This window comes from Pleurodeles waltl, chromosome 9 (assembly GCF_031143425.1).
Source record: "Pleurodeles waltl isolate 20211129_DDA chromosome 9, aPleWal1.hap1.20221129, whole genome shotgun sequence".
Classification (NCBI taxonomy): domain Eukaryota; kingdom Metazoa; phylum Chordata; class Amphibia; order Caudata; family Salamandridae; genus Pleurodeles; species Pleurodeles waltl.
Window position 1 is genome coordinate 913,488,262 of NC_090448.1, and position 18,125 is coordinate 913,506,386.

General features: G+C 39.5%; 1 protein-coding gene across 2 annotated transcripts in view; it reads right to left on the bottom strand.

Annotated features, from left to right (window-relative positions):
* ATG2B (autophagy related 2B) overlaps positions 1-18,125 on the bottom strand; it is an 860,766-nt gene that overhangs the window by 759,626 nt on the left and 83,015 nt on the right. For both annotated transcript variants that reach the window (XM_069208269.1, XM_069208268.1), the window contains exons 4-6: positions 16,622-16,724; positions 10,493-10,649; positions 646-825 (exon numbers count right to left, since the gene is read on the bottom strand). In XM_069208269.1, the coding sequence (XP_069064370.1) occupies positions 646-825; positions 10,493-10,649; positions 16,622-16,724 (440 nt within the window). The remainder of the gene's footprint in view (positions 1-645; positions 826-10,492; positions 10,650-16,621; positions 16,725-18,125) is intronic.

The window sequence follows — 18,125 nt, forward strand, 5'->3', positions numbered from 1 at the left end:
TTCAAAACAAATAGATTTCAACAAATTAAACAAAACTAAACAATGCTCCGAAAATCAGGTCTTTCTGAAGGCAATTGTGGTCTGTGTGCATATAAAAAAGTCTGCCGAACAAGCAACTCAAGTTGAACATTTATTTTCTGCTTTAACAGAAAGTTAAAGATAGTTATTACAAAGCAGAAATTAAATGGCGTACTTTGGTCGGAATTAAGGCCAGATAAGAAATAACCTTTGTTTAAAATGACTTTAAACCATTATACATACAACAAAGATCAGGTAAAGCAGATCTACGGGTGCCACCTGTCCGCTTTGTTTTAAATCAGAAAGACCAGTATTTCAATGTCTTGGCCGATAGAAAAATTATGAAAATCACCCAAAGCTAGTATTTATTCCCCTTGCAGTATATACTTTAATCATTAAATATAAAAAGAACTAAATGTAATTTGTGTTCTAGAATTCCCTTAACAATCCCCTACTGAAAGAGAAAATGAATGTTAAAAACGATTATAGACAATTTTATATAAAGTTGTATTAAAGTTACCATGTAAGCCAAGTACGCCTTTGTAAAATATAAAAAAGTGAGGAAAAAATGGCCAGTATTTTGCTCTGGGAAAGGCAGCAACCCTAACAAGTTCAAACCAAGCTGACCTTAGTACCAGGAAGTACTTCATTTTGCTTGAGCGTCAGGCGAAGCTCCATTTTTCCAATCATGCAACCAATCTGCACAGGGTCAGAAGGTGCAACCTCCGGAATTGTTCTTGTAAATTGCGGGTGAGGTTCATACATGATTTTGGGGTTCCAGCTGGGAGAAAGTTTTGGTTCGGTCTCCTTTAAAAAATAAAGGAAAGAGGAAAAACATGAATGACTTTCCATTAATGCATCCTTTTTCAAAATTTACAAAGCACATAGATCACTAAACAGCTATGCTAATCAAATTAACACATAAAATATACAATCATGTGTGCTGATTACCAAATAAATTACTCAACTGTGTAGTAACGGCTTTACTTTTTGTTCTGAAAAGGACAATGTAGGGCCACATTTATTTTGGTTAATAATGACACTGACAAATTTACAATTTTTGTGACTCAAAAAATTAAAGTATACATCATTATATCTCACTGTCTGTCTGAACTCGTAAATCTTTCAGCAACTATTTTGTCCTCAAACAAAAACAATGTGTGTAACAAAAAGCCCAAACATCAGTGTAATCTGCACATTTCAAAAGTATTTTTTTTATAAACACTTCGATTTAGCTTGCCTTTTGTATGAATCTTTTTAGAATTACCTTCCTAATTTTTTCAAGCAGGACCACCTGTAATACTGATCACATATTTGCTTTACTTTAATAGAGGAAACATCCATACCGGTAGCAAATCTGACATGAAATCCTCTCCTCAAAACTCCCTAATTTACAAAATTCAACAATCATGTCCAATGTTTCACGTACTTGTGATATTCTCTGTTTACTAAACACAAAATTTACTGATAAGCAATTATAAAACACCCCTTTCTTATCTAAATTAACATCTCTGGAAATATGGTTTTCAACCACCATAAGAGTCTTTTTATTTTTATTTTTTTACATATTTACTTTTTCAATCAGCTGATATACATTTGTTAAAAAGAGTTTTGCTATTCAACCCTAAATTTATATTTAAATATTCTAATTCTATTTTACTTGCGGTCTCTTTTTCAGAATACTTTTTTATTCTGTTTACAATGGAACCCAGATCAATTTAGACACAGAGTAAATGGTAATCCCAATTGACTTAATACATCTCTATCATTGTGAGTCATGGAACATCTTTTGCCTCTTAAAGCATCAATCCCCATCCACAAGCCAGTGGAGACTTTAACTTCCCCACTGACTCAAGTACAATGGCATCAAAGAAATACCTCTACAATTCTTCAACAGGGTGAACATCAAAGACACACATGACCAAACATGCAACAATAAAGATAACATATTCAACCTCATCATGACTGCCTCGCCATCAATTCAATGCAAGGTGCAATACCTTGGAATCTGCAAAGCATGCTGTCATTCCCTTGTACAAGCTCCATGCCACACTAACACATTCAGATCGACCAGAAAAATTAAAATAAATAGACTGCTTCTCAAAGACCTCCACGCATGGACAACCTCCAAGACAAACTCATCAACCATTAAAACACCCCTCTGACATCAACAGTCTCCTGGAGGATAACACTGACCTACAAAACTATGTATACCAAAAATCCCCAGTGAAGATAGCATCCTACAAACTGTCATCATCATAATACAGTAAGGAACTCTTAGAGAAAATGCAAACCATAAAAAAAGAAATTAAGATGGAACAATGCTCTTCAGATGACAAACTACACCAGGGAAATCTGTCCTAAGAAGACTAGCAAAATCAGAACTAACAATGAGTACACCAAATGCATAACTACCTTTCCCAATTGTGTAATTCTTGATCCCCATTTGGACAAACTTCAATCACATGTGACACACTGAACTCTCCTTCGTTCTCGATGCTGCCACCCTAAAAGGCTTTTAAACTTGAAAGATCCTACCAGCTGAAAGAAATCTACTTTGGACATTAACGATTTTGACAACTATCGTCTCATCTTCCAAACACCTTCTATCGAAGAAATGTCAACAAATCAGTCTCCATTCAATATGAGGACCAGATCGCCATGAATAACCTTCTACAGATATACCAGGCAACCGTTCAATCACCCTGGAGCCCAGACTCTCCAACAGTTCCAGAAATCAATGATTCACTCCAAATTAAACAAAAACACTTAAGAAAACAACCCTGAGATTCTTTAGCATAGTTCTACCTTACTTTCTCAATTCAGTCTTGGCTATTTCAAATTAATCTAAATGCATTCTGCCACAGCAGAAGCTGATGCACTATTACTTGGATTCAACCTTGACAAAGCTCTCTCATCTAAAGAATGCATTGCCATGAAAACCAAAACATCACAGTACCATCTCTCCCTCCGGAACAAAGGCCAAACCCTACCTGCCAGAAAAGCAATCAGGATCTGTAAGAACCTCCACATCAACATCAGAACTGCTTCTATGAATTCTAACTCATATGTAAATTAAAGACCTACCTCTCCAAAGAGCACTGCCTGTCCACACATTAGGAACTGATGTACAGCTTGCCTCTGACAAACAACCTTGAACAGTATCTCAGGGCTTATGCCCACAGTTACTCTTCAATTAGGTTTGTGCAATACTGATATTAATACATACATGTACAAATACCAACACATACAAGTACAATAAGAAACCATTCCTTCATATACAATTAAACTTCTCTCTAGCAGCTCCATGTGACTGGAAACAGAGTGCTAGCTAAATGTCAAATTAATTCCAACTGCTGAATCCACATCAAAGGCAGCCACTCCTGAGCATTCACAATTTCCAAAGTGCTCCATTTTCCTCTAATATTTTCCCCATCTCTTTATCTCTTGTTTAAAGTCAGACCTTTCCACCATTTCTCTGCAGAGTCCTCTTGCAGAGTTCCTAAAGCGTTAATCCATATCAGTGGATAACTCTCAATTGTGTCAGGAATAATATCTCAGTCAGAGTAGCCATGTCTTGATATACTTTTCTTGTGTATTACAGTTAATCTGCAATGAGTTAAATAAAAATTGTAGTTTCTTCCTCACTGTGTGACAGACATGTTTCTTATTCATTTAAAGAAACAATAAACCAGTAGAGGCATTCTATGATGGTAGCTTTGCAGAACCCAGTCACAATATGAAACCCATTATTCTTCATGGACATATTTCCTCAAGCACAATCGGGGCCCACTGAGGCCGCATATGAACATTGTATGACACTAAATTTTCTTTCATCTAATTTCACCCTAGCCCTCACCGCTACTGTGTCAATCATACTTGTTTTGTCAGCCCTCCCTTCACCTATGTGGAACTCTGAATACCAACTGCTGTGAAACAATCTCAGTCAGGGATGCAAATGAAGTTCATTCTCCTCCAACCATCATGAAATCATGATCTTGTCTCCCAGGGTTATCCTTCCCTTCCCATTTCAAATTATATCACTCTTGTCTCCCTTCATTGGGCTTTACCATTGACTTAATTCTTAAATGTTTAACACAACAACAGCCCATAACTGCCACCTTCAGGATCTCTTGTGGCTCAACCACAACTTGACTGGCGGCAGACCTCTCTTCATGCCCCACCCACAGCTAACAGAGGTGAAAGATTAATCACTGCAGGAATGGAGAGGTCATCTGGAAGAGGAGAACAGAGGACTCTGTTCTCCAGAGGAGACCTGTCTCCACATCACCCTGTTGAAGTTGTGGGCCATTCTCTTGGCGCTGAAGCACTTTTATAACCTATCAACGGTAGACTGGTTCAGGTTCTCAGAGACACCACCATGTGGTGCTGCAACAAGCAGCGACGGGTGAGGTCCTTGGTCCTGTGCCAGGAGACACTTTGGCTTTGGAGCTGAATGGAGCAAAAAGGGATTTCCCTTCTCATCCTTGCGGCATCACTGAATGTCCGGGCAGGCCCATTCAGGTGGCAGTGCCTGGCGTATCATCAATCTCTTCCCCACAGGAATGCACAATGTCAAAACATTTGTGGTTTGAGTTTCCAGGAAGACTCTCTCTTAGAGGCACCATCCAAACAGAGATGAGCACAGAACTTCTGTACGTCTTCAGGCCGCTACCTCTCCTGTTTGGTGTTCTGAAGAAGATCAGGAACTACCAGGCCCATGCCATTATTCTAGTGGGTTTGGATTGGGCAAGGAGAGAACTTCTGAGCATGAGCATCTGTCCCCAAAGAGCCTGCCACTTTGAAAGATCCTCTTGTTAAAGCAGCAGGGCAAGTTCCTGCACTCGGACCTGCAAAATATGCAGCCTAAATGCGTGGAAATCGAGCAGCAGCACTCTTCCTTGTGAAATTGTGAATGTCATTCTGACTGCCAACATTCCTTTTACTATGTCTCTCTAGGCCAAGAATTGGGACAATTTTTTAGTCTGGTGTGGTACCCGCAATACTGCTCCACTGCACAACAAACTATTGGATGTTCTATTGTTTGCTCTATCTCTGGGCCAACAAGGATTTTCACTGGGCACCATTAAGGGTTACCTGTCAGGCTTTAAGACATTTTCACGTTTACAGGACCAACTGTCCCTGTTCAAATCGCCTGTGGTGATGAGATTTGTTGAGGGTTTGATTCACCTATTGCTTCCAAAACTGTTTCTGATGCCACAGTGGGATCCTCATTTGGTTCTCACTATTGTCATATGTACACCATTTGAAACCATGAACAGCTTTCCTGACTTTGAAAATTGAGTTTCTGGTTGGAGAGGCTTTGGCTCGACGAGTGAAAAAACTCAAATCTCTCTTGATGAAGCCATCTTATACCACCTTTTTTCCAGGCAAGTAGTGCTTTAGACCAAGGTGATGTTTTTGCCCAAAATTGTTATGGCTTTTTATGCTGGATAATATATCACTTTTCCTACATTTTTTGCCCTGTCTCACCCCTCAAAACTGAGGAGAGAATTGATTGACTGGATCCTAGAGAGTTTTTAGTTTCTACATCGATCGCACCAAAGACCACCAGGTGGACAATCAACTCTTTGTAGGGTTCTCTGGGGCAAAGAAAAGCAAGGCAGTCCATCGATAGCTGCTAAATACTGGCAAAGAAGCAGCCTCTGAGTGGATGGGGAGCCATTCCACCACTGCCAAGGCTGCTATCACTGCCACAGAATTCAGACTGCCTGTACTTAATATCTGTCTGGCTCTGTTTATCACTTCCAGGAGGAATGAAGGTAGGAGGGAACCACACAGTGCCACCTACCAGTGTGCAGGAGTAATTCTGTCAAATCTTCCAGATCTAGTTTGATGCTTGAGGATATTCTAAAAGCGAGGAATTTAGGGTTAAATAGAATATCCATAAGAAAGACCATTACCGAAAGTAAGTAAGTTGTTATCTATGGCTACAATGCAGGTAAGTGGACTAGCCAGGTCTGGAGAATCCCTATATACATTATAACTTAGAGCTGTCAGGGGAATTTAATAAAATATCTACTTGTCCATGGGATAGGTTGCTTCTTAAATCTACTTGTCCTATAAAAAAAATCCACTTCGTCCCTTTGGCGCCATGTAGTGCAGCTACAAATTACGGTTGCAATCTCATTATGTAAGAGCTCTGATAATAGCCTCTCTGATTATGCTAGGGCTAGTACTACAGTAGGGCTTGGATACTTGCAAATTCAATTCCTACTATAGCACTTTTCTTATTTTGACACCATTCCACAGTTCTACATACTAGGGCTGGAGGAAGCAGTAAGCAATAGTTCCAGGGCTGGAATGCCTTTGAGTCTGCAAACCTACTATCTTGCATGTTTTAAATATTCTCACCAGCTCTTTAATATTTTCACATACTGAGAAAAGTTGGGAATTTTCTCCTGACAATGGCAGAAGTAGAAGTTCTTCCAGGGATGGGGAAAAATGTGGTTGTAGAGAAAGAGAACTTGTAAACGCTCAATAGATTTTCACTTGAGCAAAACTACACATGCATATTTGCTCATGCTAAAATACAGTTCACAAATAATTTCTAGGAGTACGATTTCCTGATCTATTTTTGTAAGTTCTTGTGAATTCATGAAAGCCACTAATTCAAAGACATCTACCATGGGTTCACTTTTGTGACTATCTTTAAGAATTGGGCCCCTAATTAGGTCTAACATTAACAAAGACATTTTGTTGTTATTAAACTTCTATTTCACTACCGGTTGGTGTTACTGTGAATGATCGCATTCTGCCCCTCCACAAGGAGCATATTGGCACAAAAAGTAGTTTTGTTCAGAGCCAAGAACTACTGTGACAATCAGTGGCATACCGAAACTGGAGGGGGCCCCACTGCAAAAAACATGCAGGCCTTTGTTACGATACTGCTGGCAATGTTTGCTTTTTGAGATCAAAAACATTTTTTTCTTTTTGCCAGGGTTTGTTACAGTGGTGTGGTCCTGGCAGCTCCCACAACAATAAAGTGTTACAAAAGCCATGTCAAAACAAGACATGCATTGACGAAACCAGAAGACTCAAATGTAGGATTGGTTGGCTTTGCCAGAGCTTGTTTATTTTCATGCTTCCCATAATCTTGTTGAAAATGGTTACACTGATTTTTCCGTTATGAATATTTTTGGCAAATACTAGCATGCATCAACATTTTACTAAATGACGCTTCAAATAAATATCACCCACAATTTCATTGTAGCGAAACTTTCTGTTCCTACTTGCATTTTTTTCTAAACATTTTATTTTGAAAGCAAAGAATCATCACTCTTGCTTATAAGCTTCTGCATACATTAGCATCTAATGGGAGAGCATTCTGGGAGCATTATATTTAGCCTCATATTGTTAAACTTTTCAAACGTGTACACTTTTTTTTTTTTATTTACTGGAACCACTGTCAGTAGTGCAGTGTGACTTATTTTTTTTATTGTTTTTATTAAATTTGCCATATACAGAGAACATACATTAGTGCAGTGTGACCTTAAAACCTTTATTTACAGCGCTCACCCTAATAATGAAGGTTTTTTTATTAATGAACCATAAATACAAGTTGGAACAGTATTAACATATGGACACACATACCTTAACTGCAGACAGTTCCCTTCTCTGTGAACTGGCAGCTAAAGGGTTTGTGCTGCAGGGGGTTGGGCCTACTTGTCCTAAGGACAAAATAAACATGAAAACATGCTGCCCTTGACCCCAAACGATATGTCCCAGGTGACAGAAATTCCACATCTCTGGGAGCTGTCAAACTTTTGTTTGAAATGATAATTTCAGGCAGTTAGTTCTCAAACCAAGTAAAAGTTCAGAAGTACATAAAATTCATAATTTATGTACTCGGTGAAGGAAACATGTATTTGTTTAATCACACCAACAGTTCTGGAGTGTCAAGATACATATTTGGATATCAATATGGTGATTTAAGATAGAGTTAATTTAACAAGAACAGGCCAAACTAATTAACCCTTAAAGCAACAGAAAACACAAGGAGAATTCCCAAGAATATCAGGATGACATTTTTTTGTGCACAAAGAAAGTGTATATCTAATTAACAACATTATTTTTTGCTTTGAATATATTAAAATAATGAGTCAGTTAGTAAGAAACCTAGAATGCTGTTTAAGTTAGCCCAAAACACAACACTCACATTATATGTTCATCATAGAAATATTTACCTCACTGTATATTTATTATGGCAAACAATAATGTCTAATCAATTATTAATTGACACATGAGCTTTAATGTTACATTTATTAAAATCTGGGCATATGGTGGTGACTGCATTGTGTATGGATGACTATAGTGATTTTATGAAATCCATCTCCCATGGGTTGTTACGCATCTTCTTCAAGCAGATTAGATTTTATGGGACAGATTGTAATTACTTGCTCCCAGAATGCAGAATTGAAATATTTTGTATGCTCAATTTTTAACATTAAAGAATGTTAAAATTTTTCAATAAATGGGTGATAATTTAATTATTAATGAATTTTTTATATGTGACTTAACAGATTACTTTTTTCCACATAAATTGTTAAATGGAGTTCTTTAGCTCTGATCCTAGAGTGACAGTTTTCCAAGCAGTAGGAAACATATATCACTGGGCTCGGTCTACATCAGTGTTGCAGGCTGAACAGAACCACACAATTTGAAGTATAAATAAGAGAAAAAAGGAGTAGATACCACTGTTCTTATTTGGCCAGCCATGAGCCTCCCTACACAGCTGTGCTTTTCATTATCGTCATTAACAGGAGCATGAGGTTAGGTGCAAAGCACAACAATGAAAAGGCCATTAGGAGAATTTGGCACAAATTCAAGCAAAGGAATATAGCATTTGCTAAACCACTACCGAGCTAGATAAAATAAAAAACACTAAACAAGATCATTAAGTAGAAATTGGACAATTCTTAAATGTAATAAATATACAGAATGAAGAAGCCAACATATGCCCATGCAGTTGGAAACGTAATTGATGGTTAAGTGGACAGAAGATGCACCAGTGCAGGGAATAAAGGCAAGATAAGGAATGTTTGGAAGACATATGCAGAAGTAGTCCATTTAGCACTGAGTTCAACATTCCCAACATGCTGGAATGTAATAGGAGTTGTAAGACAAAGTACAATCTATATGGTATGAGGATTTCATAGAGTGAATGTTTTCCAAACCCTTGGTCTCTGAGCCATCTTGGCTTTGGGTGGGTGTCCAGTTAAGAGCTTTCCTACACAGGATTTTCTGTGCGAGGGGGTGGTCAGCTGACCAGTCTTTGCCAAATTAAGTGTGAAGTGTGGTAAGAATTGTGAGGATTTTTTATACTGTTATGCTCTGGACGGGGACTGGGACTTGTGACTTTGCCTGCCAATCATGTGCAGCTGTTATGCAGGTTTGAGTTTTCTCTTTGTGGCCTACCGTAGTTGTGGTTTAGGTCTTTTCACCTCTGCCTAACCTTCCAGTCTTGTTTGACTACATATTTAACTGCTCGACTGCTATACTATTTTAGTAACTTAGTGTATGTGCGTTAGTCAGGGTGCCTAGTTGTAAATGGGATGCTCAAGCAGGGGTTTCCCCTAGACAAACGAAAACAGCGACAATACTGTTTTTTTAAGTCTGTTGATTTATATATTTGTGTTGACTGACCTTGTTTGGGTAGCCTGGTGGATCAGCTCACGTTCACTGTTAATGTTTTGACCTGCTGTTTTAGCCTACTTGTCCAAGAGTGGCGCTACTGACCCACTTATTAATGATTCCCTTGTCCCGATGTCATGATGTTTCACTTTGTATTTACTGCCTTAACATTTGCGACCCACTGTCTTATAGTAACGAGTTTCCGGTTACCATGAAGTCTTTCGACTAAAGTGCATTGTTTCTTAGAACGTAATTTCTCAGCTTGTCAACATGGCGGTGTGTGTCAACGAGGTGACAGAGTTTGTCATGTCGTAGTAACTGGGCCATTAATGGCAAGTTTTTTTGGGTGCTGATTTATGCCAGTCACCCTCCAACCCCGAATCTGACCGACATTCTTACACAATTAGAACACTGTCACTGCAGATATCTGGAGTACTCTCCCCTGCAGCCCAGGAATAGTCACTGACGCTGAAGAAGAGGGCAAATAAGTGGGTGCTGCCTGCAGCCCCATTAACTTGCTCAATCAATTATGGTGTCCGTGCAAACATCATTATTAATGCCAGTGAAGATTCTATAAATGTTCCGCATGCAACGAGGTAGGTTTCCAAAAATGATACATTTTTTTGCCTTTCGTGTGGAATAACTGGTGTGCGCAAATATGAGAATTTTCTTACACAACAGGTACCCTTGCCTCTTCAATATAGTACTTTTATAGGCTTCAACAGCAGTTAACTTACTCAGTGCTGCACATTCTTGTACAATATTTCAATTTACAATATCAGTTACCAAGTATATGTGCTAATATCAATACATCGCCTACCACATGTGCAGTCGAGCACACCGGAGAGGGTTTCACAGGAAATTCATCCCAGAAGAGAGAAACTCCAGAGACTTCCAGCACCTTGTGAGCAAATGCTGTAGGCTGGTGTACATTAATCCCAGAGCATTCACCAGCGGCCTCATCACGGTAAACGGTTCTGCAAAGTAAATACATTTAGCCAAGTAGATACCAGCAATGCACATCACTTTAAAGAAACAAAACGAATTAGGCTAAAAAGGCATTGCTAACCTTCTCTACCAGAGTAAGCCCGTAAGACAGCCTCTTTCTTCCAAGGCACCGTTAAGCCTACCTAGGTGTTTTCAATCAATCCGAAAATTGTGCAGATAAAAAAATATTTAAAAAAATACGTTTGGAGTGAGTTCATGTTTGTTTAATTCTTGTTCAGCATGGGTATGCCATTCAGTAGCGTGGTACAAATCTCCTTCAGCTGTACGAGTACACAACTAGCCCATTTAATAGAAAACATGATCAATTAGCCTGTTTATGACAGCTAAGCAGTGTCAGGAACGAATCTTCACAAGAATCCACTTTCCTACACATCAGGCCACATGGTCTTTGCCAATGTTGCTGTCTAGAATTCCTACTTCCCTCAAAAAACAATGGCTACGCTGTGTATATGAAAAATATATACCAAAATATATTGACGTCCAGACCACAGTAGTGTTCACGAATTTGTAAGGAAAAGTCGTGCTCATAAACGTATTCCTGTAGCTAATGAAAGAACTTAGTCGCTACTACACAATAATTACTTGTAAAAATAGCAAAATAATAAAATAGCAACCACTACAACACGTTACAAAAAAATACCATTGCTGGATCTTTTAGTTGGGGCAAAACCAGAAAGTAGGAATGTTCTGGCTGACAAAATAGTAAGGCTTTCCATAGTGTAATTCAGGTGCATGTTGTGTTAGGAGAAATCACGAGGTCTGAGGCCTGCAGGATCTTCTACTAAAAATCAGAACACAATAGCTACTCTGGGGGAGCATGAAACTTGCTTTGGCAACATTGAAGATACTGTTGCTTGCAGGCACTGTGATGCTGCATAGAAAAATACATAAGATGGCACTAGAGCCATGACAGAAAAAAATGGAACGTCTGTGAAGTACCCTGATCTAAGGACTTCAGTGTCTACAAACAATTGAAGACTACAACGAATGATGGCTGCTTCTGAGATTTATGTAGAATTAATCAAAGAGGGCATCACAGTTATGAAGACAGAAACTGTCGCCTGGCATATCCAAGTATATAGTGGCCTGACAGTCAGTTTGCACTGGTGACATAGAGCAGCAACAATAAAAGGACAGCACATCTCAAGCCCTAGTTTCACTGACAAAAAGGACTACAATCCGACAAGGTTATTTAAATTGCAAGTTATGAAGCATTTAATCATGAACGTCAATTAAATGTGGCTCGGAAACCAGGGTGGCAATAATAAAGAATAGGCACAGTAAGAACGCAGGAAGGTACATTTCAGCCGAAGACCAGCATTGATGAGTATCTTGGGGTGATAAGGTGAGATGCAGACTCTCTGGGCCTCGATGAGCCCTTTCTTTGAGAGTAGCAGAGACAGAAGCAACTCCCATGTGGTAAAGCCTAGGCCAAGGAAGGAGGAAAGGTACTGAATTGGGATTGAGGGGAAGAAATGGGCTTCAGGAAGTCAACAAGGAACAATAGGTAAAACGTGACAGGCAGTGACAGCACAGACTTTTGAAAGGCAATGAGGAAAAGGGGTATTTGTCCGGGTGGGTCGCCCTGGGAAAACATAGAACAGCTCAGATGGGCCTTACTATTCCTCCTATTTTTCGAATAATAGAACGCCCAGCAGCTAGAAGCAAGAAGGGCAGTCAGACAGGCAATACCTGTTGTACTACCCAAAATGCTACCTGCCACTAGAACATCAAATCACAATTAGGAAGCAGCTATTTTGTAGAGAGCACCAGTGCTCCCTGGAGGCAGGCTCTCTAAAACATGCTTCTTAGTGTGCATAGCAGACCTAAAAAGGGAATTTCAAAAGTCAGTAATGAACAGGGTGGCTCAATGACAATAAAACCTGGGAAGTTGCATATGAACTTCCAAAAGGCATGAATTGCTTGGATGAGCACTTTAATTGGTCCTTCAATTGGTGGGAGGATGACAAGTCAAGCTATCAACACTGACAAAAATCAATCACAAGCCACCCAAGAGAATATGATGGTTTGAAACACAGAACAAGGAGGGACAGTAGCAGAATTTGTAATCTCAAAAGGATCTCTGTACCGGATGAAAAAATGGCTTGCATGCAGGAGCTATTCGGGGTGGCTCTGCAAGAGCAGCTTGATTTCCCAGTTATTATTAAAGGTTACACAGAGTTGTCAAAAAAGGGTGAAAGGTAAGGGAAACCGAAGGTCTACTAGCAGGAATCCTTGCCATATATATATTTTAAAACTTTTCGAAGGCTGTGACATCAATTTTTTCTAAGACTTGTCAGCCAAAATGTGAGACACAACCAACTGAAACCCTTTATCATTCACATTGAGAACAAAAAAAACAAAATATATATTGAGGCCATTGCAAACGTGAGGCACTTGGGATGGCCAACAAGGATGAGTTTGAGGGGGCATAAGAGGAAGGAAACGGAATTCTTCACCACATATTATCCAAAACACAGCGAAGACATTGAAACTCACCTTCTCCCTTAGGTTAGCAAAGTTGCCTATAAGCCACTTCTCGGTGATTACCACTGCAATTATGTGGGAAAATATTAAGCAGGGGTGTAACGAATGATACTCATGTTTCTAAAACGCACAGTAAGCCTATGCCGAGCTTTTATAAAGTGGCATAACTAAGAATCAATGGAGAATAGACAAAAAAAGAGAGTGGAAAGTTATGGGCCTATGTGGATCAGTGCATAGTGGAATGGGCCGAATTACAACGGTCAATAAAACAGACCCACAAACACTGAGGTCTGTATATTCAGCACAAGCAAGTTAGAGGTCTGGAATTCAATAACTATTAAGAACGCCCTCACAACATTTTCACAGCGTTGTCTCCCATCCATTAAAAATGTGTTTATGCAGACACTTTATTGTGAGATGTGGTGAAAAGAACAGAACAATATCTCGAACTCTCAGACAGGTTTCTGACAGATTGGCTGCTGGGGTACTTAATCATGTAATTAGGAGTGCAGCAGCAAGGGAACACAGTATCTTCGAAAAGTTTGAAGCTACATTCATGGGTAGTACAGGTGTGCTTTAGGCAGGTCATGTCCTGGGCATGCTAAACAACAACACCCACAGATAAATCATTGGGAGAGTACAGTTAGTCTTCAACAGAACCATAAAACCCATACAGATTGTTTTCAAGCTTCAAGATGTCTGCTCCACTTTATGAAGAATGACTGGACAACAATGAGCTCATCATCTATTAGGAAAGATACATTTCGTAGCTTTTATCAGCAGCTAATGGTCCTTTGCTCAAAAGTCAATAATTGGTTTACCATTGCCTAATTTGGTGTCTTTATTAGAAAAGTGGTGCCTTTTTCTGAGCTATGTATTTCGAGGCCAACGTTACCAATTCCAAATTTGTCTCTTGCACATACCCTTGCACATTTTGCACCTTTTCTTGTTTAGATGACTTTAACACCACAGCTTCTTCAGTTTCATAGCTATTTATAGAAGTGACATTGGCAACAGTGAAATGAGTGTGTACTTTCATAACATTATGGTGCCTGAGGCGGCATTCAGTGCCAGGTGACAACAATGACTGAGAACTTAAGGAAACATGCAGATGAACAGTAAACACCAAACAGGAGCAAAGTTTAGATTTCAACAGGTCTATTTGTGTTCACCTTCTTACTCTAGCCTGCCCACCAACCGTAGATGGTGTTCAGGTCATTGGGGACAACATGCAGCTCAGGCTCACACCCCTTTGGGAACCACACCCGCAAACCTGCTTTAGTGTTTAATTGTTGATGAATTGCCACATAATAGGAGGCAGGATCAGACATTTCCTCTAAAGGCGGCAAGACATCACTTTGGACACATATATCAACAAACTTGCCAAATGGTGTTATGCTCTCCCATTCCTTTCTACTCTGATGCACTTGCCACCCCCTTCAACACAGCTGACAGCGGAACACATGTCCATTTTGCATCACAAAGTGCAGAGATGACTCCAACCTCAGAAGTAGGAACTTGGATGTTACTCCTGATACTAGTTTTACTGGGGGTAGCCAGCATTCTTGTGCCTAGCTGACACGCTAGACACTTACTCACCATTTGGGAAATGCAGAGCAACATTCTCAGATAAATCACTGGCAGAGAACCAGTGGTTGAAGAAAACAAACTGATGAATTGCAAAAATGTGAGGGAGGTAGCGTAGAGTTCGAGAAGTGTGGTCTACCATAACATACAGGATAACATGTACAATTGGTCATATTACCAATATAAGTACAAGACAATGTCCCCAGATGACACTGACAGAAGCAACAAAGGATGCAATGGAAACAGGAATAGTCGTCAGACATGGTAAATTCATGATAAGATAGAAATTTTCTTTCAAGAAATCTGAAAAATAGTTTGGGGGATAAAGTATCACCTTGTATCAGAAAGCTTTAACACTTTTTCTGTCAAAGTGCATCATTTTCAACTTAATGATACAACAGTTATGAAAATGATTACAGCTCGACATTCTTGTGCTCAATTAGCAGATCTTAGCAAACTGGAAAATGACAAGTGCTTAACTTCAAGCACCTCATGTACTCTATTTCTGCTAAAAACATGGCAACAAGTGACTCTCCAGAGGCTGAAATTGTTGCAGTTGATATAAGAATGAAGCTCACGGGTGGCATTGTACATGTATGTATGATTGTATTTGATCTTATTCACCAGAATCGTAGCTACAGAGCAAAAGAACACTGGACAGAAAAATAAACACTTTTACGTAAAGAGGAGAGACAGGAGGTTGGGTCGAACTTGGATGGAAAAGGGCAAGGGAAAGAGTAAGTGTGCAACTGGAGGGAGTGGTGTTAGAACTAGGATGACCTGTGCAGGTTTATTAGGCAGCACAGTTGCAGGGAGGTTTTGCAGCACTAAGGTGTTCACTTTGAAGCAGATCCTTGAGTTTCTTCCTGAAAAGGGAAAGTAATGGCATTTGGCTGTCTGCTCCTCTGAATCTCACTTGTTCCCACTGCAACCAATTGGGTGTGGAAGAGCATGCTCACTGTAAGAGGATTCTTTTTTTGCCCACACTCTTTCAGCTCTTGGCAAAAGCAAGTAAAGACACAATGCAAGAAGAAAACGTACTCTCATTATTAAAGCTTCGGCCCCCTAGCACTTCCTGCGATGGTGCTACAAGCTAGGAGAGTAGGTTCATACTCTCCCCCTATGCCTGCGTACATTCTAGTGCTTTAAAGAGGTTACTATGAGGCTTCAGGTGTGAGACTCAAAGCCCCTCTACTTTCTACTCACAGACAGGATGTAACCTAGGATTTCATAGAAGAAAGTTGTTTCTCTCTCTCTCTCTCTCTCTCTCTCTCTCTCTCTCTCTCTCTCTCTCTCTCTCTCTCTCTCTCTCAAGAATTCGTGCTAAAAAAGATAAAAGATGATAATGGCTATTGTGAACTAACCCATGTTTATGCAAGTGAAAGGTCTAGAATACGATCTACTTTCTTTTCAGTGAAAGGGCAATTTTCTAGCAGCTGTAGGTTATTGTTTCTTTACATTAAATACGAGAAGACGCTAACCATATAAGAAACAGAATCCTGTGTATGAATTATTTTAAATGGTTATTAGTATATAGGATGTATAACATTTACATCTGATATCGATAAATTATATTCTTTAAAAAAGTAATACCATAAAAGAAATATTTGAAGAAAAAACAAAAATAAAACAATATACACGTATTATGTATATTGCTTGAGTTCAGAGTTCTTAAGGTTGATAACAAATGTTGGTTGTTACAAAGCACGCACCATGATACTTTTACACCATTGAAGAAACTCAAACATGGGACCAGTTAAAAACACGTGTACTCATCCAGTACACCACAGGGGGTCAAATGAAACCTGCATAAATTGACACTAAAAATACAGTTTCCCTATTTTTTTTTTGCAGAAAATCAACATACCTGCTAATTCGTATTTCCAGAGCCGTCCCCGTTTTAGAGTTTTCAGGAACATGTTCTATTCTCAGAACCGTGTCTATAAATGTGACTGTGACACTTCTAAGAACTAAGAAGAGAAATACAACATAATTAAAAAACACATTTAGCAAACACTCATAGGAAAACAACTTTTTTAACTGAAGTACTATGTATCTGGTGTGAAAAATATTCTGGTACAACTTAAAAAATGTTATCAACAAATTATAAAGGGTGTCCCTGCAATGTTACTCAAGGAAACGTCAAACGGTAACATATGGTTCTTAACTGTAAACCTAAATTAAAGGTATAAGTGCTACTGTTCAGCTTGGTTTAATTAGATTTATTCAGTTTAGGCTAATTTCGAGAACTAGTTGAACACAATGCAAATTTAGGCTAGCTTTATTGACCTAACCTACACATTGTAACATACTTAAATGTCTCCTTCTCTTTCCTCCAAGGATCCTCGCTTCAGGTTTTGTAAGTGAAAGTGATGAGCAAGGCCGCATATAAACGCCACCCTGGCATGCTGACATCAGTTGCTTTCTAACCTCTTAGAAGCAGAGACAATCAGCAAATTGGCTTGCCCAGTGTGCAGATCTTCTTACATGCGAAAAGAGCCAATTCCGCAGAATGGGGAAGCAGGTGGGGGGGGGGGGGGGGGGGGGGGGAGGGGGAGCCGGGGGTGTCAGTGAGGAATCTATGGTGAAATAGAGTATAGAGTATCCACCAGAAACAGTGTTACTGAAGGTAAGTAACTTGTTCTTCTGATGAATACTTCTAACCGCAGATTCCTCAACTTGTGAACAGATTCAACAATAATACTCCTGTGGAGGATCTGTGGAAAGGCTTAAACCAATAAGTCCCACATGAGCGAATGGGCAAAATGCCCAGCCGCGCAGACCGGACTGTCAAGGCAAAAGTGTTCTATGAACGTGTGCACAGATGCCCACATAGCAGCTTGACAGATATCCAGGACAGGCACTACATGTGTTTGTACAGTAGCAGCTGTCTGGCTTGGTGTGGAATGACCCTAATCCTTTCAGGTGACTGCCTTTTAGCTAACACATAACAGATTTTCATGTAGAGGACAATCTACCTAGAGATGGTTCTTTTCTGCACTGCATTTACCTTCTTTGTTCCCGAGTAACCCACAAAGAGTTGTTCATCCACTCAATGTTCCTTGACATGATCAATGAAGAAAGTGATGGCTCTCTTGTGGTTTAAATGATGCGGTCTTCTCCTCTTTCAAGGGGTGGGTCGGGGCAAAGAAAGTTCGAAGAGAGATAGCATGCCAAATATGAAAAGATTAATCTAACTTCGGCAGAAATACAGTTCAAGTGCTCAGCACCAGCTTGTTGTATAAGGCGGCTAGACCTATAGGGCTTGCAGCTCGCTTACACAATGAGCTGACATAACTGTGATCAGAAAAAACATTTTCAGAGCCAAGCGATAGCTGTGCATTTGGTCAAATGGGGTACACATTAGAAAA